The sequence below is a fragment of the Microtus ochrogaster genome, linkage group LG2 (genome assembly GCF_000317375.1).
Source record: "Microtus ochrogaster isolate Prairie Vole_2 linkage group LG2, MicOch1.0, whole genome shotgun sequence".
Taxonomy (NCBI): domain Eukaryota; kingdom Metazoa; phylum Chordata; class Mammalia; order Rodentia; family Cricetidae; genus Microtus; species Microtus ochrogaster.
Window position 1 is genome coordinate 25,408,598 of NC_022028.1, and position 16,799 is coordinate 25,425,396.

Consider the following 16,799-nt stretch of genomic DNA (forward strand, 5'->3'; position numbering starts at 1 on the left):
GAGAGAGAGAGCGAGAGAGAGAGAGAGAGAGAGAGAGAGAGAGAGAGAGAGGAGGGAGAGAGAGAGGAGGGAGGGAGGGAGGGAAGGAAAGAGGCTAAGTGATGAGTGTCCACCCCTTTCTTTCTCTATGTTGACTGTCAACTTGATTTGATGGAGGAGTGCTTAAGAATTGGAAGAACACCCCTGGGTGTGTCTGTCAGGGCATTTCCAGTGAAGATTAATTAAGAGGAAAATACCTGCCCTGGATGTGGGTGGTTCCATCCCATAGGCTGTGTTCCAGATGAAATAAACAAGAAAAGAGAAAGCAGACATCCTGGCTACTTCCTGAACTCACAGTATATTCTCCAGGGCTCCTCCACACACTTCTCAACATGAAGGAGTAAAACATTAAGTGTCTTAAGTTGTTTATGTCAAGTGTTTTTGTCAGTGATTGACATCTGTTTGTTCACTAATTCCACTTATCTATTCGTCTTTCCGTCTGTCTGTCTATCCATCCTTCCTCCATCCATCCACCTACCCATCCATCTAGCATCTATCTGGCATGTATTATGCATTGTCTTCTGGTTAGATGGTTAATATCTAAGGTTTAGACTGTAGGTGCCCATGTGAATATGGAAGTTATGTCTACCTGTAGCTCCTAAAATAATGCTAACTAATGAAGTGACTAGCATTTCCCAGTACTCATTCAATTCTTGTGGGTGTGTCTTTAGGGTTGTGAAGAGCTTAAAGCAGGAAAGCAGTATATTCTTTCAGGAAGAAAGCTTTTTGTGAACAGTGTCGCGGCAGAGGACGGCGGGAGCTATGCGTGCACGGCCAGACTCACTCACTTGGGGAGAGAGTTCACGGTTCGAAATTACATCTCTGTGAGCATCAGTAAGTTTACTCAAGTATTGTTGTCTGGTTCTCAGCTTCATGGGAGCTGAATGGCTTCAGGCTTCAGGATATTGGTTTTGTTGAAGGGTACTAGACCTTCAAGCATGTCCACATTGGATCAAAGAGCCAGAGAATGAGACAAGGGGGCAAACAGCTTAGTTCTCCCAACTTTAAAGACAGAATGTTCAGAACTCTTGGAGAGCATCGAAAGAGATTATGTAATAGGGGAGTTCCCTGGGTGCTTAGCAAAGTGTAGGCATCCACAGTAGACAGTGTTACTATTACCCTCGTCTCCCTGTCTGTCATCCTCACTCTTGTGTGGTTGGAGGATGACCTTTCCAGGCGTGGTACTACCTCCTGGTTTCAGCTTTACAGAAGCTTCAGAGTCTCTGGATGTGTTTCCCAGATAACCAACTGCTTGCGTGGTGTCAGGGCTCAAGATAGAGTAGTCAGTCCTTCTGGAAGCAGCCATGCTAGGTGCTAGTTCACTGGCACCCAGTTTCCTGGGACGTATGGTGATCTGCAGACTGTAAAGCAGCCACTTAGATTAGACCAAAAAAAAAAAGCCTCAAATATTCAGGTAAAAAAGCCAGCATATTCTTGTAGAGCTCCAGGAAAGCAGTAACTTCTCAACATTCCCAGGGATGGCTAGAACCATAATTAGGGTCAGAATTGTGACCATACGTGTCTAGGTAAATACTTTTCCTTCCATACACATTGAATGAATAATTTGTTCCTATGGGTATTTTTTTCCTTTATGGCTGTCATATTTGTTACTGTATCTAAGGAAATACAGCTTTCTTGGTTTTTCAGATTTAATTAATTTTCTATGTAAGGGGATCTGCCTGGATACATGTCTGAGCACCATTTGCGTGCCTTGTAACCAAGGAGGCCAGAAGAGGTGTCAGAGCCCGTGGAACTAGAGTTACATCTGTTGTGAGCCAACACGTGGGTGCTAGGAACTAAACCCAGGGTCTATTAGTAAATGTCTGAACTTCTTACCATCTTAAGAGCTATCCTGCCACAATATAGCTTATTATTTTTCTTTTCCTTTAATGGAGCTATGCCCTTGGGCTATCTGCTCCCATGATGGCTTCCTGCTGCCCACCTGGGCCTGCTCCAGGGAGACTCAGGATGGACCCTTTACTACGGAGATCCGGTCATTCTCTGGATCTTAGCCTGGTTCTTTCCAACATGGCTCTTCCTGTCTTACCTTGCACTGTTCTTTGCTGAAATTTCTTATGAGATTGTAATATTTTTGGATGGTCTTCGATTTTAATTTATTACCTCTTTATTAAAAAAACAAATTGCAGTCTAGTTTGTGATTGTCTTGCTCTTGGTTTTCCCTGCTGATGGCATCTTCGGGAAAGAGCTCCTTGTCTTGTTCATATTTGGATCCCCACACTGCTAGGAATTCATTGACTGAATGATTGACTGCCACCATGCATTAGCCTTATATGAGTAGCCGAGGGAATTTCTATGATCAGGGAAAGAAACAGCCGTGTACTGCCACAATGAAGCTTGCAGTCAGAGAGGCACTGGCGGCAGAGACAGACAATAGTCCACTATGAGCTGCGTCAGTATGGGGGAGGTGCTTGCACGATGATAGGCAGAAAAGAGTTCAAAGACAGATAGAATGACCAGCGTATTTACAGATAGAAGACTAAAAAGCTGTGGGGACCCAAGAACAAGAGGAGCCATGTTGTGAATGAGGGTTGGGAAACAGGCAAGTTGGCCTGGGTTGATAAGATCATAACAGGTGGTGAAGTTAGAGAATCAGTCAGGGGTGAGGAGTGGGTAGAACCTGAGTTCCAAATAGGGCAGTGTGGATTTTTTTTTCTTCTCAGAACAATGGTAAAGAGGCAGCGGGGCTGACTCCATGAGAACAGCTTAGGGTGCTTTTCACGTCTGAAATGAAATGGCCACCGTGCCGATGCTCCCTCTGGGAACAGGATGGTGGTTATGAGGCAGTTGCCAAAGTACAGGTGGGATGCCACACAGGCACCATGGGAACATGGATGGTTGGGAGATGCGCACACATCCACAGCATCTCCAAAAGGGGAAGATACACCTCTCGGAGTTAACTGAGCAGGGAGGAAGGAAGGAGGCATGGATTCTAGGCCTCTGAGCATGTGCTGCTGGGTGGAAGGTGATGTTAATCATGAAACAAGACAGCTCAAGGAGAAAACGGGTGTAGGAGAGATTTGGTTTTTAGCAAGTTGAGCATGAAGCATGCAAGAGGAGAAATGGAATCGGCCATAACCTCTGTGGCTCTGGAACTCAGAGGGATGTCCTGGAGTTAAGACTTCCTGGGCAGTGGACTTTAGATGTTAATTCAAGATGTGAGTGGCTAAGCTGGTCTAATAAGGATAGAGAACAGACAGGGAATAGGTGGTTCTGAAGTGAAGACGGAGGCCCAGGCTTCGGAAAGTTAGGAGGGAGCATGTGTTGGGCTGGGTGGTGAAGTATTTGAAGAGGAGCATGAGAAAACTGTTGACTAGAATGGCCTCCGGATTTGACCTACGTGTGATCTAGTAGGTGGCATCATTGGTTGGTGACGACTGCTACTCATGAGTAACGAAGTGAAGAGCTTTGCAGAATGCAGCCACTCTGTGGTCATCCCAAATGTCACACTCTTCTTGACCAATGTTTATGGGGTCTTCTCTTGAAGCACTACTGGCATTGCATTAGGTTTCTGGGGGAATGTATCTTTTTTTTTCTTCTTCTTCTAATGCGTAGTTCTTGTGGGCGTGATTTCTTCTCAGAAGAACCTGCATCTGGATTAAGGATTCCTCATATCTCATATCCAAAAAACAACACCATCGAAGTTCAACCTGGTAAGTAAAGCTGTCAGAACCCTCCTGGTTACCATGGGTAGAGGTCACTGCTCTCACTTGTTTCAGTAGATGCATTAAATGTTCAAGGTGGAGACAACCCTGGTACATGTCTGATTTCCAAGTCTGGGTGTGCCTGGGCTCAATGGGAGGTGCACCAAAGTGTTGGGCTAGAGAGATAGCTCAGCAGGTAAAGGGATGAATGAGCATGGAGACCAGCATTTGACTCCCAAAACCCATGTGAAGAAAGCAGGTTATCTATGGTGGCACATGCTCATAGGAAAAGCATAAACATGAACTTGCTTGGGCTTACTGGTCGACCCGCTGAGCTTATTTGGTTAAGTTCCAGACTAAAGACTCTGACTAAAAAAAAAAAAAAAAGGTTCACACCTGACCTTCACACACACACACACACACACACACACACACACACACACACACACACACGTAAACTTACCTGAACACATACCACCTGTATGCAAACGTACACACAAATGCACACAAGAGATGCAGGGGAATTGAAGTTTCTAAGAAGGAGAGTAAACATAATGATGCTGAAGGATCTTTGGACATCTACTTAGCTATTCTAAGAAAATTATCTAAAATGCCACAATCACTTATACTTTTTTTAAAAGACTATTCTAATATAATAAAAACCTTTTGGTTTCACTAGTTTGAAACACTAGTGTAGTATCTTGATATTAACATGTTCTGCTAATGATTCCACCAGGCTGTTTTCCTCTGGGATACAGGGACTATAGAAAATTACATGTCAGCAACTGTCTGTCCTATTGGGTGCTCTCAGCATCACCCACCTCTAAGGTACCGAGAACATTTTCCCAAGAATATTTATATAACTAAGTTGATATCAAGATAGATGTTAAGGCAAAAGCATTATTAAAGGCCAGTAGAAATGTAGTGATCGAATTTCAATTTTGAATCTATAAATACATAATATGATAACATGGCCTTTAAAACTTGTATGTTCAGAGGAACAGTGTTCAATACTCAAGTACTGAACTTTTTATAGGTGTTTCGATGGATTTTTAAAACATCAGATTAATTTGTCCTCTTCCTTAGCTTTTTAACAGTTTCTTGTTTTTTTTTAAGAGTCAATGAATTTTAAATGAGAAAGAACTAGATTGGGAGACTAATAATACCTAATTAAGAGGCTAACAAATTTATACACCCTATAGCTGATACAAGGAAAGACTATAGAAGTGGAAAATCAGAAAGACTCTCACACACCATTCTTTTGGATTTTGATAAAGACACTACAGAAAAATAGATAAATTATAGTCTTAAGGGAGAGAGAGAAAGAGAGAGAGAGAGAGAGAGAGAGAGAGAGAGAGAGAGAGAGAGAGAGAGAGAATGTATCCCAGGCTGGCTTTGAACTCCTGATCTTCTTGTCTTCATCTCCCTGAGTAGTGCTGGGATTATAGGGATGTGCTACCATACCAGGATACCAGGCTGGGAAATTAAAAATGTTTGGATAAATAGTACCTGTTTATTAGATGTAATATAGAATAAAAGGAAATTTGACCTCTCCTTCACATCATATAAAAATAATCCTGGGTGAACTGTAGACCTGGATATGATAGTCAAAACATAGGAAAACAACCTCATGATTCTGAAGTAATAAAGGATATTTGGAACAAGCAAAACCTTAGTTCTAAAGGAAAGATGTATAATAAGAGGCTGTTAAAAATAAATTTCCATTTATTAAAAGACAATATTAAAAGTATAAAAAACTTTGGAGCAGAACAAAATGCCTCTAGTAGGTGATCACAGACTCTCCATGCTTGTAAGGAAGACAAGACCTAGCAGAGGAGGGAAAGGTTCAATCAAACCATGTTCAACCAGTACCATGCACGTGACCAGTAAATACAAGGCAGCTGTTTGCTCACTGTAGAGGAATACAAGTGAAATTCAGAGCATGAGCATCTATAATGAAATGGTCTGACCATTAATGCTATTGAGTGTGTGAAGCAACAGGAAGCTTACACAGGGTTGGTAGGGGTGCAGCTTGAATCAACCCTCTAGGAAATAGTCCATGGCAACCTCGTGAAGTTGAGTACTGTATGCAGCCAATGCTAATGTTGGAAAAGATACGTGTTTCTTATCGTGTATCTGGATCATATGCACATATATGCACATATTCATATATATATATATACATACATATATATGAAATGGGTTCATGTGTGCCTCAGGAAACATACACAGGAGAGTTCCCAGAAGACTCTCCAAGCAAATATCAGAAACACATACAACGCATAGGAGCAGTAGTGATTTTAGGAAAAATAAATAGGCAGAGTATGTTCCACTACATAACACATGCAGCGGAACCGATGAGATCCCAAAGTAAATGCTAAGCAACAGAAGCCAGAAGCCAGCTATAAACATGCAATCTGTGTAATACAAATGAAGGAAAGAGACTGTGGGAAACTCTGCAGTTCTGGAACTACACTGTTTTTTCTTCATGAGAGGAAGATGATATGAACGTTAACACCCCGTTTAGCTCTACTCTGTCCATGCTTTTTTATGGTATGTGTTATACATCAATTTATACGATAAAATGTAAAATACCACAGAGAATGAAGAACTCCTCTTGGGAGGTGACGTAGGCCTTATTACACTGAAGAATAAGATAAACTGAAAATGCAGGCTTACTAAATATGATTTAGGATATGTGTGGATATAGGGTAAGGGAAAGAAGAGCATGGGTATAGGGGCCACATCTGTTAAAGTACGGGATTACTGGATTAGGGACTAGGAAACTAGAGTCATGGCTCATGTCTCCCTACAAGGCAAGTGTCACCTAGAGCAAGTCACACCATCTGTCTGAACGTTCAGGCTGTCATCTGTCACAAGGGAATGCCTTCCACTTTCTTTCCTGCCCCATTTCACAGATGCACCATCTTGGGGGTGGGGGATGAGTAGGAAACACCCTGTAGACTTTAAATTTTGTTACCTAGATTAACAGCCAGGCCGACAGCTTGGGAAGCCATAGCGCTTTCACTTAGCGTCTCTGAATCTGATTGCTCCAGGCTCCACCCTTATTGTGGACTGCAATATAACAGACACAAAAGAGAACACAAACCTGCGATGCTGGAGAATCAACGGTACCCTGGTGGATGATTACTACAGCGATTCCAGACGCATCCAGGAAGGAATTGAGTAGGTACTGGTTTGGGGGCTTCTCTGAAAGCTAGCAAGGGTTACTCCGTCCATATGAATACACTGCTATCACTGCTTTTGATGGGCAGTTCCACCGGCCTTTTAATTTCTCCTCTTGGCTTTGTCTTATAATGACCATTCTGTGTTGTGTGCAGTCAGGCGTCTAGCTCTGACAAATGCAAGGTGCTTATGTTTTCAGCTGAATCGGCATCAGCGACACACAAGCACGAAGAGAGACAGCATCCGTGTGTGTCAACTGCCACTCAAATTTGGCCCGTCGCATTCAGTTCCATTATGAGCTGCTGGCCATGGCGATACTTTGTGCTTTAACAAATAAAGTTTGCCTGAAGATCAGAGTGCTGAGCCAGCCACGAGTTAGCCATGGAGGCCAGGCAGTGGGGATGCACACCTTTAATTCCAGCACTCGGGAGGCAGAGGCAGGTAGATCTCTGCGAGTTTGAGACCACCTGGGCTACACAAGACTGATCCAGTCAAAAGCATAACCAGAGCCAGGTGGTGGTGGCTCGCACCTTTAATCCCAGCCCTAGGGAGGTGGAGATGGGAAGTGATATGGCTGGGCAGAGAGAAGAATATAGAGCACACACATTAAGATGTAATCTGGGGAAAAAGAAGATGCCCATTGGGGCTGCGCATGGGATGGCAGTCAGCAGCGCCATACCTTTTTCTGACTGTTCAGATGAAAATAAAAATTTACAATTATAGACTCTGTATATATTGAGTCACTCCAGTAAGTACCTTAGAGTCAAATATGGCCTAGAAGGTTCTCTAGGAAAAGCAAAACAACAACAACAAAAAAAAACCCACGCACTCTTTCTAGAAGATAAACTCCGCCTTACGTTGGGTAAACTTGGCTCCCCTGGTAATGGCTGACTCTTGCTTTCCAGAACCAACGTTTCTTTGAAGGATCACATTTTTTACACAGTGAACATCACATTCTTAGAAGTAAAAATGGAAGACTACGGCCTTCTTTTCATGTGTCACGCTGGAGTGTCCACAGCCTACATCATGTTGAAACTCCCAGGTAATGTCCCGCGAATCATATGTTGCCCATGGCATTGAAAATGACAGCGGGGGAAGGCTTACTAAAGAGCAGTGATGTCATCCATTCGGTAGGCAGCAACGGGAGGCACTAAACGGACAACCCAGGGTACCACTTAGAGAAAGATGGTGCTGTTTCTTATGGCTGTCTTGAGATAAAGCTGGGATTCTGTTAGAGTGATTTTGTCTGGGCCATCTTCATAGACATTGAGATTTTATGCATCAAAATGACAGAAAATGGGGTTTTCCTTTTTTAAACAAATTGCTCAATGTTGATAATCAGTTATTTGTGATTTTCAAGTTTCATTTCATCATAATTTTTATACAAATAAAATGTTTATATTTATTTATTTTTACTTCTTAACTTTGCGACCTTGTCTATAAATCTGATGTCTGAACAAGAGGGCTTCCAACTGCACAGGGCTTTTTTTTTTTTCTCTTTATCATTTTTAAGGACTGAAAATCTCTTTTAGATCTTGTTCTTTTGCTTTTGTCATCTTTATACACGGACAGGATGTGCTGTGAGCCCATGACCCTCTCTTATCTGCCTCTTGCTCCTGCTGACAACCTGATGCCTGTCTGGTCGTCCTCCTGTTTTCCTGCTATTTGGAGGATTATTCGAGAGAGTGAAGCCAGACGGCAGAGTGCAGGTTAAAAACAGACCTTGAGAGTAACTTGAAAGAGTGTACAAGAGACATTGTAAAATGTCGTCTCTGTGTGTGTGTGTGTGTGTGTGTGTGTGTGTGTGTAGCTATAGGCATAAGGGAGGACTTGAGTTCACTAGAATATAGTGCTATTCAATTAATCACAAACCAGGTGATAGTGGCACATGTCTTTAATCCCAGCACTCGGGAGGCAGACGCAGGCAGATCTCTGAGTTTGAGGTCAGCCTGGTCTACAGAGTGATTTCCAGGACACTCAGGGATACTCAGAGAAACCCTCTCTCTATAAATAAACAAACAAAATATCAATTAATTACATGCATCAAGGTAAAGCCCATCGGACAAGTTTCTGTAGATCTTGACCAATGTGGCTTTGTTACTACTGACTTCTGATCTTGAGGGATGGCCATCCCTTAGAGTAGCTCCATGTAGAGACGTGTCTAAGGCAGTGTACTGTTCTGAGTGTGCATGCTTTCTCTCTTGCTTGCATGACCTGGGGCTAGGCTCACTCTGTCCCTAGTTATGCTAAGTGTGACTGGATTTGCAGCAACCGCTTCCTGGTCTTGGTCTCTTGGCCTCACAGCTGGGTTGGATGGGAGGAACATTGGGTTCATCTGGGTCCACTGGCTGCTTGTCCTTTGCTGGCTTTCAGTTTTGATCACCTTCCTGCCAGCTAGTCTTCTGTACCAGTCATTCTCTTTGGAGGTTCTGGCAGCCCTATGGGTGGGCCTTTTCGTTCTGTATCTCCATTTCAGGCAACCTTCTGTTAGCCATGGTTTCAACCATCACTCTAAGACAGATGCAAACACATTCCACATATTCAGCTGTGTTCTCTCTTGCTTCATGGCAGCTTTGCCTTTCCTCCCATGTTCTAGTTAAAACTCTATTTAATCTCTTAAACCTTGTTTTCTTACCTTTGCTAAACACACCCCCGTATTTTTCATATACTTTATACTCAAATTCTGACGTCATCTTGATCCTTTCATTTCCTTATCTCGTGACAATGACTGACACACTTGCCCAGTTTTGTAGTCTCCCTCAGGTCTGCCTGCAACTTCTGCCCCACCTATCCACTCTACTAGCTAGCTAGATGGTGGAGTGCTTCACACCCAGGACTAGGCATAAGTTTCTGTGTTTAAGTCCTGGCTTTAGCATTGGGCATCCGCATGACAACCTAGTATCTGAGTTTGCCTGCCTGTAAGTTGAGAATGATAATAGCACCTTCCACACTACTGTGGGGAAAAAGTCTTGAGAACAAACTGGGATTTTCATCTTTATTGTCAAACATAATATACACAGAAAATGTATGTACCACATAACAGTTGAACTGCAAATTAAATGCAAGCAAAGCTACCATCTCTGCCTTAGGGACAACAGGTGAACAGTGTGGGATGGAAAGGCCCCCACGCCCTTCCTGGCCAAGCTTCTCTTTCTTACTCTGACCAACATCCCTCTTTTAGGAAAGTCACTTCTTTGCTTTGTGATGTTTGTTGATCTTACTCAAAATAGTAATTTTTTGTCTGCTTAGGGGCTTTATATTATGAGTATTAGATGATATTATTTCTTCTCTGATGCGATTCTTTTCTTAGGTGCCTGGGATATGTTGGTTCATGGATAATGCAGCAAGTGTCTGTGTTTTCACCTGAGTTCTACTCAACAGTCAGGATCACCTTTCACTGGTTATATGATAAATATGTGGTGATTTGGACGGTTTCCAGATTGGGACAATGAACAAGTCATGGCACCCTGGAAGTTCCTGAGTATGCACTCTGATCCCCACGTGGAAGCATGACTTATGATGTATTTTTGAGGGTAGAATTGCTAAATGGCCCTCTGTCATTAGCTTTACTATATAATGCCCCATCATCCCACATGGTGACCGCGCCGGTTCACACTCACTCCCCACAGAGTAGCGTATGAGGGTTCAGATGAGATAATTTTACAAAGCAAACACGGAGCCTGGCATTCAGTGAGGTCTAAGACATTGGGTTACTGTCATTGGTACTATTAAGGTCTGGGCTATTATTATGTGCTATTTGCATGATTGTATCGGTTTCCCAAATGATACCCCTTGCCTGGAGAACTTTCTCTGGTTTAATACAAGGTATTTCTTCAAGGATGACTGAAACCTCACCATCCTCTGACTGGATATCAATGATAGTTGTTTCCCCCTGAGATAGAACAGATACTTTGGCTTGGCATTCATGGCCTTGGTGATCCACCTTCTCCCATGCATTTCTTGTCCATATCCGTGGTCTGGCCTGCAGTGCCCAGTCAGACCAGAGCAAAGATCCACCTGCAAAGGCCCCCCTATTTTGACGAAGATGCCTGTTTTAATAATCCAGTGAGAATATGGTTTCTCAGCCAAGGAACAGAGAAGAACCTGAAGACATTCCAGTAGTTTCTGGCAGAAAAAGAGCCTGGTTAGTTAGGCCAGTGTAACCCCAGAGAAAAGAGAAAATTCCACCTTAGGGAATCCATGACACCCACCGTGGTTTCAGTTTCAATTTAACTGAACATGGAAGTTTGACAGCACCGTTTGGTTACCTAGCCCCAAGACGGTCAATACAGACTCTGTTCATACTGACTAACTGGAAGCACTATGCTTGGAAGGATTTTGAGGCCAGGTCCAGGCAGGCTCAGAGGGACCACTGTTGTTACCAGCTAGTACCCGTTAGTAGTGTGGGAGTAGGAGGGATTATTTGCTACGTTAGTTTGGACCACTACTTAGGAAACTCTTGCTAAACTTCTCTTGGCTTCTCCAAGCACTCACTCTACAGCCCACACGCAGAGCGGTTTGGGTTGGACATGTATCCCTTGTTCTGCCAGCCTTGAGTTCTTAGGAACCTCACCCTCTTGAATCTAAACTCCTTGGTTTATTTGGTGGCAGCTTCTTCATTTGACTTCCTCGTTTTTTTGTTTTTTTTTTAATTTTTTCTGAAGACACTTCCAGATTTAGATCTTACTTGGTTCCTCTGAAGCAAGATCACTAGAAAGTTGTCTTTTTTTCCCTTTTCTTCCGTGTCTTTTAATCACTTCTCCTGCATCTCTCATCTTATCAGAAGGCTGCTGATGGCAGTTACATGAACTCAAATAGCAAATCATTCTTGCTTTTCAGATTTTATTTGTATCTATGTTTTGATCGTATGTGTGTATATATGTGCACGGCATATATGCTCTCGTGCCCATGGGAGTCAGAAGAGGGCATCAGATCTCCTGGAATGTGAGTTCCAGGGAGTTGTGAGCTGCCATGTGGGTGCCGAGAATTGAACCCAGGTCCTTTGAAAGAGCACCCAGTACACTTAACCACTGAGCCATCTCTCTAGCCCAGACAAATCACATTCTTAATAAGGGCACTGGTATATCAGCAGTGGGTTTTCCATTTGTTTCTACTTCAGAGCCCCTACACATTTGAGCTTCTTCACTACGAAGACAATTTCAACACCATCTTTGAGTACATTCACAGGGCACCGCGTGACCACGCTACTCAGCACTAGGAATGGTGAGCTGGAGAGTCTCAGGCCACACTCGTGTTGCCAAGAGTTCTTGACTCCCCAAAGTCCTGTGGGCTTAGTCAGCGGATAGTCATATCATGAATTGTGATTCCAAGATCTCCGTCATCGACGTTGACTCTCTCAGACTAGATCCTCCCAAAGGGGAGATGGTGTTACTCACCATCACTGCGATAAGAGCTGGCAAAGATATGAGAAGATGGGCAGGAGGGGAGACTCCATCTCAGAGTCAGCAGGCGGATGACAAGGTTCTAACTGGGGGGGGCGGGGGGGGGGACCAGAATGGGCAACAGCCTGCATGCAGAGCAGTCTTTACTGGCGGCACCAGGGCTTACTCAGTGGACTGTTTTGGGGGAGAAGGTGTACCTCGTGTGTTTTTTTAATCATTGTACTTGAATGTGCTATTAGATCTACAGACACGTGAAAACATGCAGGAAGTCTTGGGCCTTGAGATGGTTACTATGTGTGTGTTTCCAGGGGGAGGATTTGATAAGCTCCTTCATGAAGATTTTTGTCAACTCAAAGTGCTTGTTCTGGGAGATCCAAAGAAAGGTGTCTCCTCCTCACATATCCCCCTACCCCACCCCAGACCACCAACCCCCCTCCTGGGGTGTGTGGACAATCGGAATGTCCTAATGCAGGAAGTGGTTGGAGAGGTGGCTTCCCTTACTTTATTCCCTCATTCCAAGGCAGCCCCATTGGGGTTGTGGCAAGGTGGGGTGCTGCATGGTTCCTCTTCTTGGTGTCCAGAGCTGTTCTGGAAGTAACCCGGACTTCCCTTTCGGAGTGACTGGTTCTTCACCAGCTGTCTGCCCGCTTGCCTGTTGTTGGAAATGCTCTGTAGCATGCTCCCATGGCAGAACTGGCAATGGGTACCACGTCAGGGCCTCTTGACAGACACCAACACTGATATTAGGTGCCTTGGGATGCGTGGAGTGAGGCCTGTCTTATTACTGGTCTGGTGGAGCCAGCACAGTTGGTTTCTGGGTAGAGGGGTCAAATTATTTTTTTTTTTTTTACCATTTTCACCAGGAGTCCCTCTGCTTAACGCTGAGGATCTGGAGAAGCAGAATGGTAGAACTGTAATCCAGAATCTCCCGGGGAAACCCCGGGGGACATTCCAGAAATGGTCAGAGTGTACCCCGCATAGGCACCGGGGCCCATGTGTTCTGAGACAGTTCCCATGCGTCTGGAGTCCTGTTGCTCCTGTGTCCATACCTAAGACTTCCTGGTTTTTAGAGAGTTCATTTGTTCCCAGACTCCACAGCCCACACTGAAATTACCCAACTCCCATATTCACAAGGAAACTCAGAGACGCGCGCACCCAGTGTCCTCATGTTTCCCAGCTGGCTTTGGCGTAGAGGATAGCACTAACCTCCTGCCACTGGCTTTTCTCTGTCATGTTTGCAGCTCCAGACTTCCGGGCTTACCTTATAGGCGGGCTCATGGCGTTCCTGCTTTTGGCCGTGTCTCTCCTGTGCGTCTACAACAGTTTTAAGATTGACATCGTGCTTTGGTATAGAAGCACCTTCTACACTGCCCAACCCCCAGAGGGTGAGTATATGTGGTCTTTGAGAAAATAAAATGCCTCCAAATCGCTGCCCGCTCCTCTGTGTCGCCCCCTTTTAAAGCTCTTCTCATGAAGTGAGTCTGTCTTCTGGCTGGAAAGTTTAGCGTGCAGCGTCTCAGGAGAACGTAGTACGCTTCAGAGAAATGGTTTGTGCGTGATGCTCAGCCGTCTTTGCGGAACAAGTGAGGAGGCCGGTAGGGCCCTGGAAGCAGCCGCTAGGAAGCAGGCAGCAAGTGGCAGTGGACCATGCTGGTCCTTGATGTCCAAGTGTGAGAAGGGGTCCCATTTTCTGGGCCTGGGAAGTAAGGAAATGTTTGCAAGGAACAAAGGCTGTCTAACATGACGTGCGTTGCATCCCCAAAGCTCAGGAGGAGATAGGGTAAGACGGTGTGTGTGTGGGGGGAGGGGTGGCGATCTCTCTCTAAACCCTGTACCTGAAGTAATTTACATCTCTGGGTGAGATTAGAAAGGTATTTTCTTCTTTTTTACAGCCACAGAAGGAGGGTCACAGAGAGGAAGGGAGGGAGGAAGAGGGGGGAGAGAATAAAGGGAAAGAAAACACCTGTCTCTGCCCTTGCTGAAGGAATCACCAGCCTGGGGCTGAAAACAGCTCTCAGCAGGAGCCTGGGGCACAGGCCCTTTCATTTGCTCCTTGGGGAGGAGAGGAGGGAGGGCTAAATACTGTCTTTCCTTGTTCTGCTCTGCCAGGAGTGGTGTCTGTGTCTTGCCACCATTTTTTTTTTTTTGGACACAGAAATGTCTTCCTGTGTTCCAGAGTTGACATTTCTCTCCATTCTATTTGTAAGAAAAGGTAATGATTATTATTATTATTTCTGTCTCAGAATGAACGAGATCTACTTAGGGCCCTGTAAAATACAAACCAATCTGCATTGATGTCCGCTATTTGCCTATACACATTAATAAAAAATGAAAAAGAAATCTACACAAGCATGGAGAGGAATAAATCTAGACCTTTCCAGGCGAGGCATTTTTCTTGAACAGGAGCAAGAGTGGGGGAACTCAGAACCTAGACACATTCATGAGTGGAGACTCGATGAAAATACCATTTATTCTCAGCAGCTGCTCATGCATCAAAGCTGCCCCACAAGTTATGGTCTACATGTCAGATAAAACACAGATGCCGTAATTCAAGCTGTATTTGACTAAGTGTCAGGATTCAAAATTGGTAACGCAGAGCCTGGTGGTGATGATGAGATGCGGCCATAACCATTGCCTGGCCAGCCCAATCCAACTTGAGGAGCTCGAGGCCCTGTGGAGCTTCAGGCTAAGCATGGTTAGTTAGGAAAGAAGCCCTCTTGACTCTGCCCTGGCCACTGTCCCTCTGCCCTGTGAGGAGAGGGCTCAGCACCACACGCCTTCTTCTTCCGACACAGATAGGAGTGACTTGCTTTCTGGGTTTACTCAGAGAGTCTGACATTATTCCATGTGGTCTTTCTGGAACCTCCAACCCCTCTGGCCCCTTGGCATTTGTGCCTCTGACTCAGGGCAACTCCCAGGAGTGTGACTGTTGCCTTGACTTATGGCTGGCAGAGAGTAGGGTACAGCTGCCTGCTAGAGACGTCAAGTTTGTCAGAGGGAAGGATGACTCACGACAGCCGAGCAGGGGAGCCCAGCAGATGACACATCAGGACCTCACCCTCCCTGAGATCAGCATAGCCCAGACTGCACAGCCAGGGGGTGGCGGCTTTGGATACTGGAGCTGATAGCCAGGTTTTCTTTGCTGTTATTTTTAAATTCTGAAGTGTGTGCTTCGATATCCCCATATCTCCATCTGTTTAAACTACCGAGTATTAGAACTTTGAACAAGGGCTCTAAAAGGAGCCAACGATGAGCCTCTGAGGTTGATCCTGAATCCTGCTCAGAGCTTTGACTCCCTTGAGAGAATTTTCTGGAACATATTCAGTATAGGAAATACGGATGTAAAAGAGAGAGAAAAATGTCCTTCTTGGCAAAGTTTATTAGAACCGGTTAGTCAGGCTTTGCCGTGAGTAGGTCAAGGTAATTGACCTACAATTTACACTATGACAGCTGTCCACAGACCTGACAGAAGACCGGGAACTCTGCCTTTCTATGCTGTCATGGGTGCTTTCAGAACTGGCCTGTTAGGTGTGCCGGTATCTGCAAGACGAGAAAGGTCAGTGACAGGTCGTTTGACAGATATGTCTGCTTTGGTTCCATCCAGACCGATGGGCAGTGTGCACACGGAATGGAGCAGTTAGGACCAACCCAGCAGGTGCACAAGAAAGCCAAGGGCAGAAAGACAAGCGAAACAAGCTGCAGAGTTGAGGAGAGGTCTTGGGCTCTAACGGTGAATCTGCTTTCGTACCTAAAGCCAAGTCAGTTAATTCTGGCTTTCCCCACAAATGTTTCTGTGGTTCATGAAATAAGATAGATCATTCTGGGACTCATCTCCAAAGACTTCCTGGAGAGTCCTCATTTACAGTCGCTAGCGTCGTGTAAGGAACCTGGCTTTCCATATTCCCAAAGTAAAAATGATTACGTGTTTTATGTGGCTTTTCTTCTAGTGTCCTCTATACCTGCCGGGAGTAGAAACACCAGTCAGTCCTGAGCCTACTCGGTAGAGAACCTTACATAGAGTATCTTTTAAAATTCTAGTTTCATTCATCAACCCTGCTGATTTTATCGCTGCTCTGAGTTTGTCAGGCATAAAATTTGGCAATGTTGAATTGAGAGAACAGAACTGAAGAAACATTAGGTAATTTTTAAACAGTGATCAGCCTATGAAGATGATCTCGTTTGGGCTTTACAACAGCCCATAGAGGCTGTACAAATGTTTTACCTGAAGGAATGATGAAATAGCCTCAGAAAGTACAAGAGCTTGGCCAGGACAGAAATACATTGCCACCCCCACTTTCGAGAGAGGTGGGTATTGGGAACAGCAACCAGTACAACGGAGTCAACTCAGAACAGCCACCTGAAATTCTAGAAAATTCTGGGAGGTAACCAGCAGGATTATCTGCTGCTCTCTGTAGCTTGCTTCCTCCTGCACTGCTGCTCCTGTGACGACATTTGGGAGACAAGTCACCTTGGAACTTCACTGTGCACAACAGCCATCCCTCGTGCTTGT

General features: G+C 44.7%; 1 protein-coding gene across 1 annotated transcript in view; it reads left to right on the forward strand.

The window, feature by feature from the left end:
• Positions 1-16,799, forward strand: part of Il1rl2 (interleukin 1 receptor like 2) — a 30,009-nt gene that overhangs the window by 8,096 nt on the left and 5,114 nt on the right. The window contains exons 5-9 of the mRNA XM_005359987.3: positions 711-873; positions 3,639-3,710; positions 6,758-6,887; positions 7,793-7,929; positions 13,531-13,674. Coding sequence (XP_005360044.1) covers positions 711-873; positions 3,639-3,710; positions 6,758-6,887; positions 7,793-7,929; positions 13,531-13,674 — 646 coding nt within the window. The remainder of the gene's footprint in view (positions 1-710; positions 874-3,638; positions 3,711-6,757; positions 6,888-7,792; positions 7,930-13,530; positions 13,675-16,799) is intronic.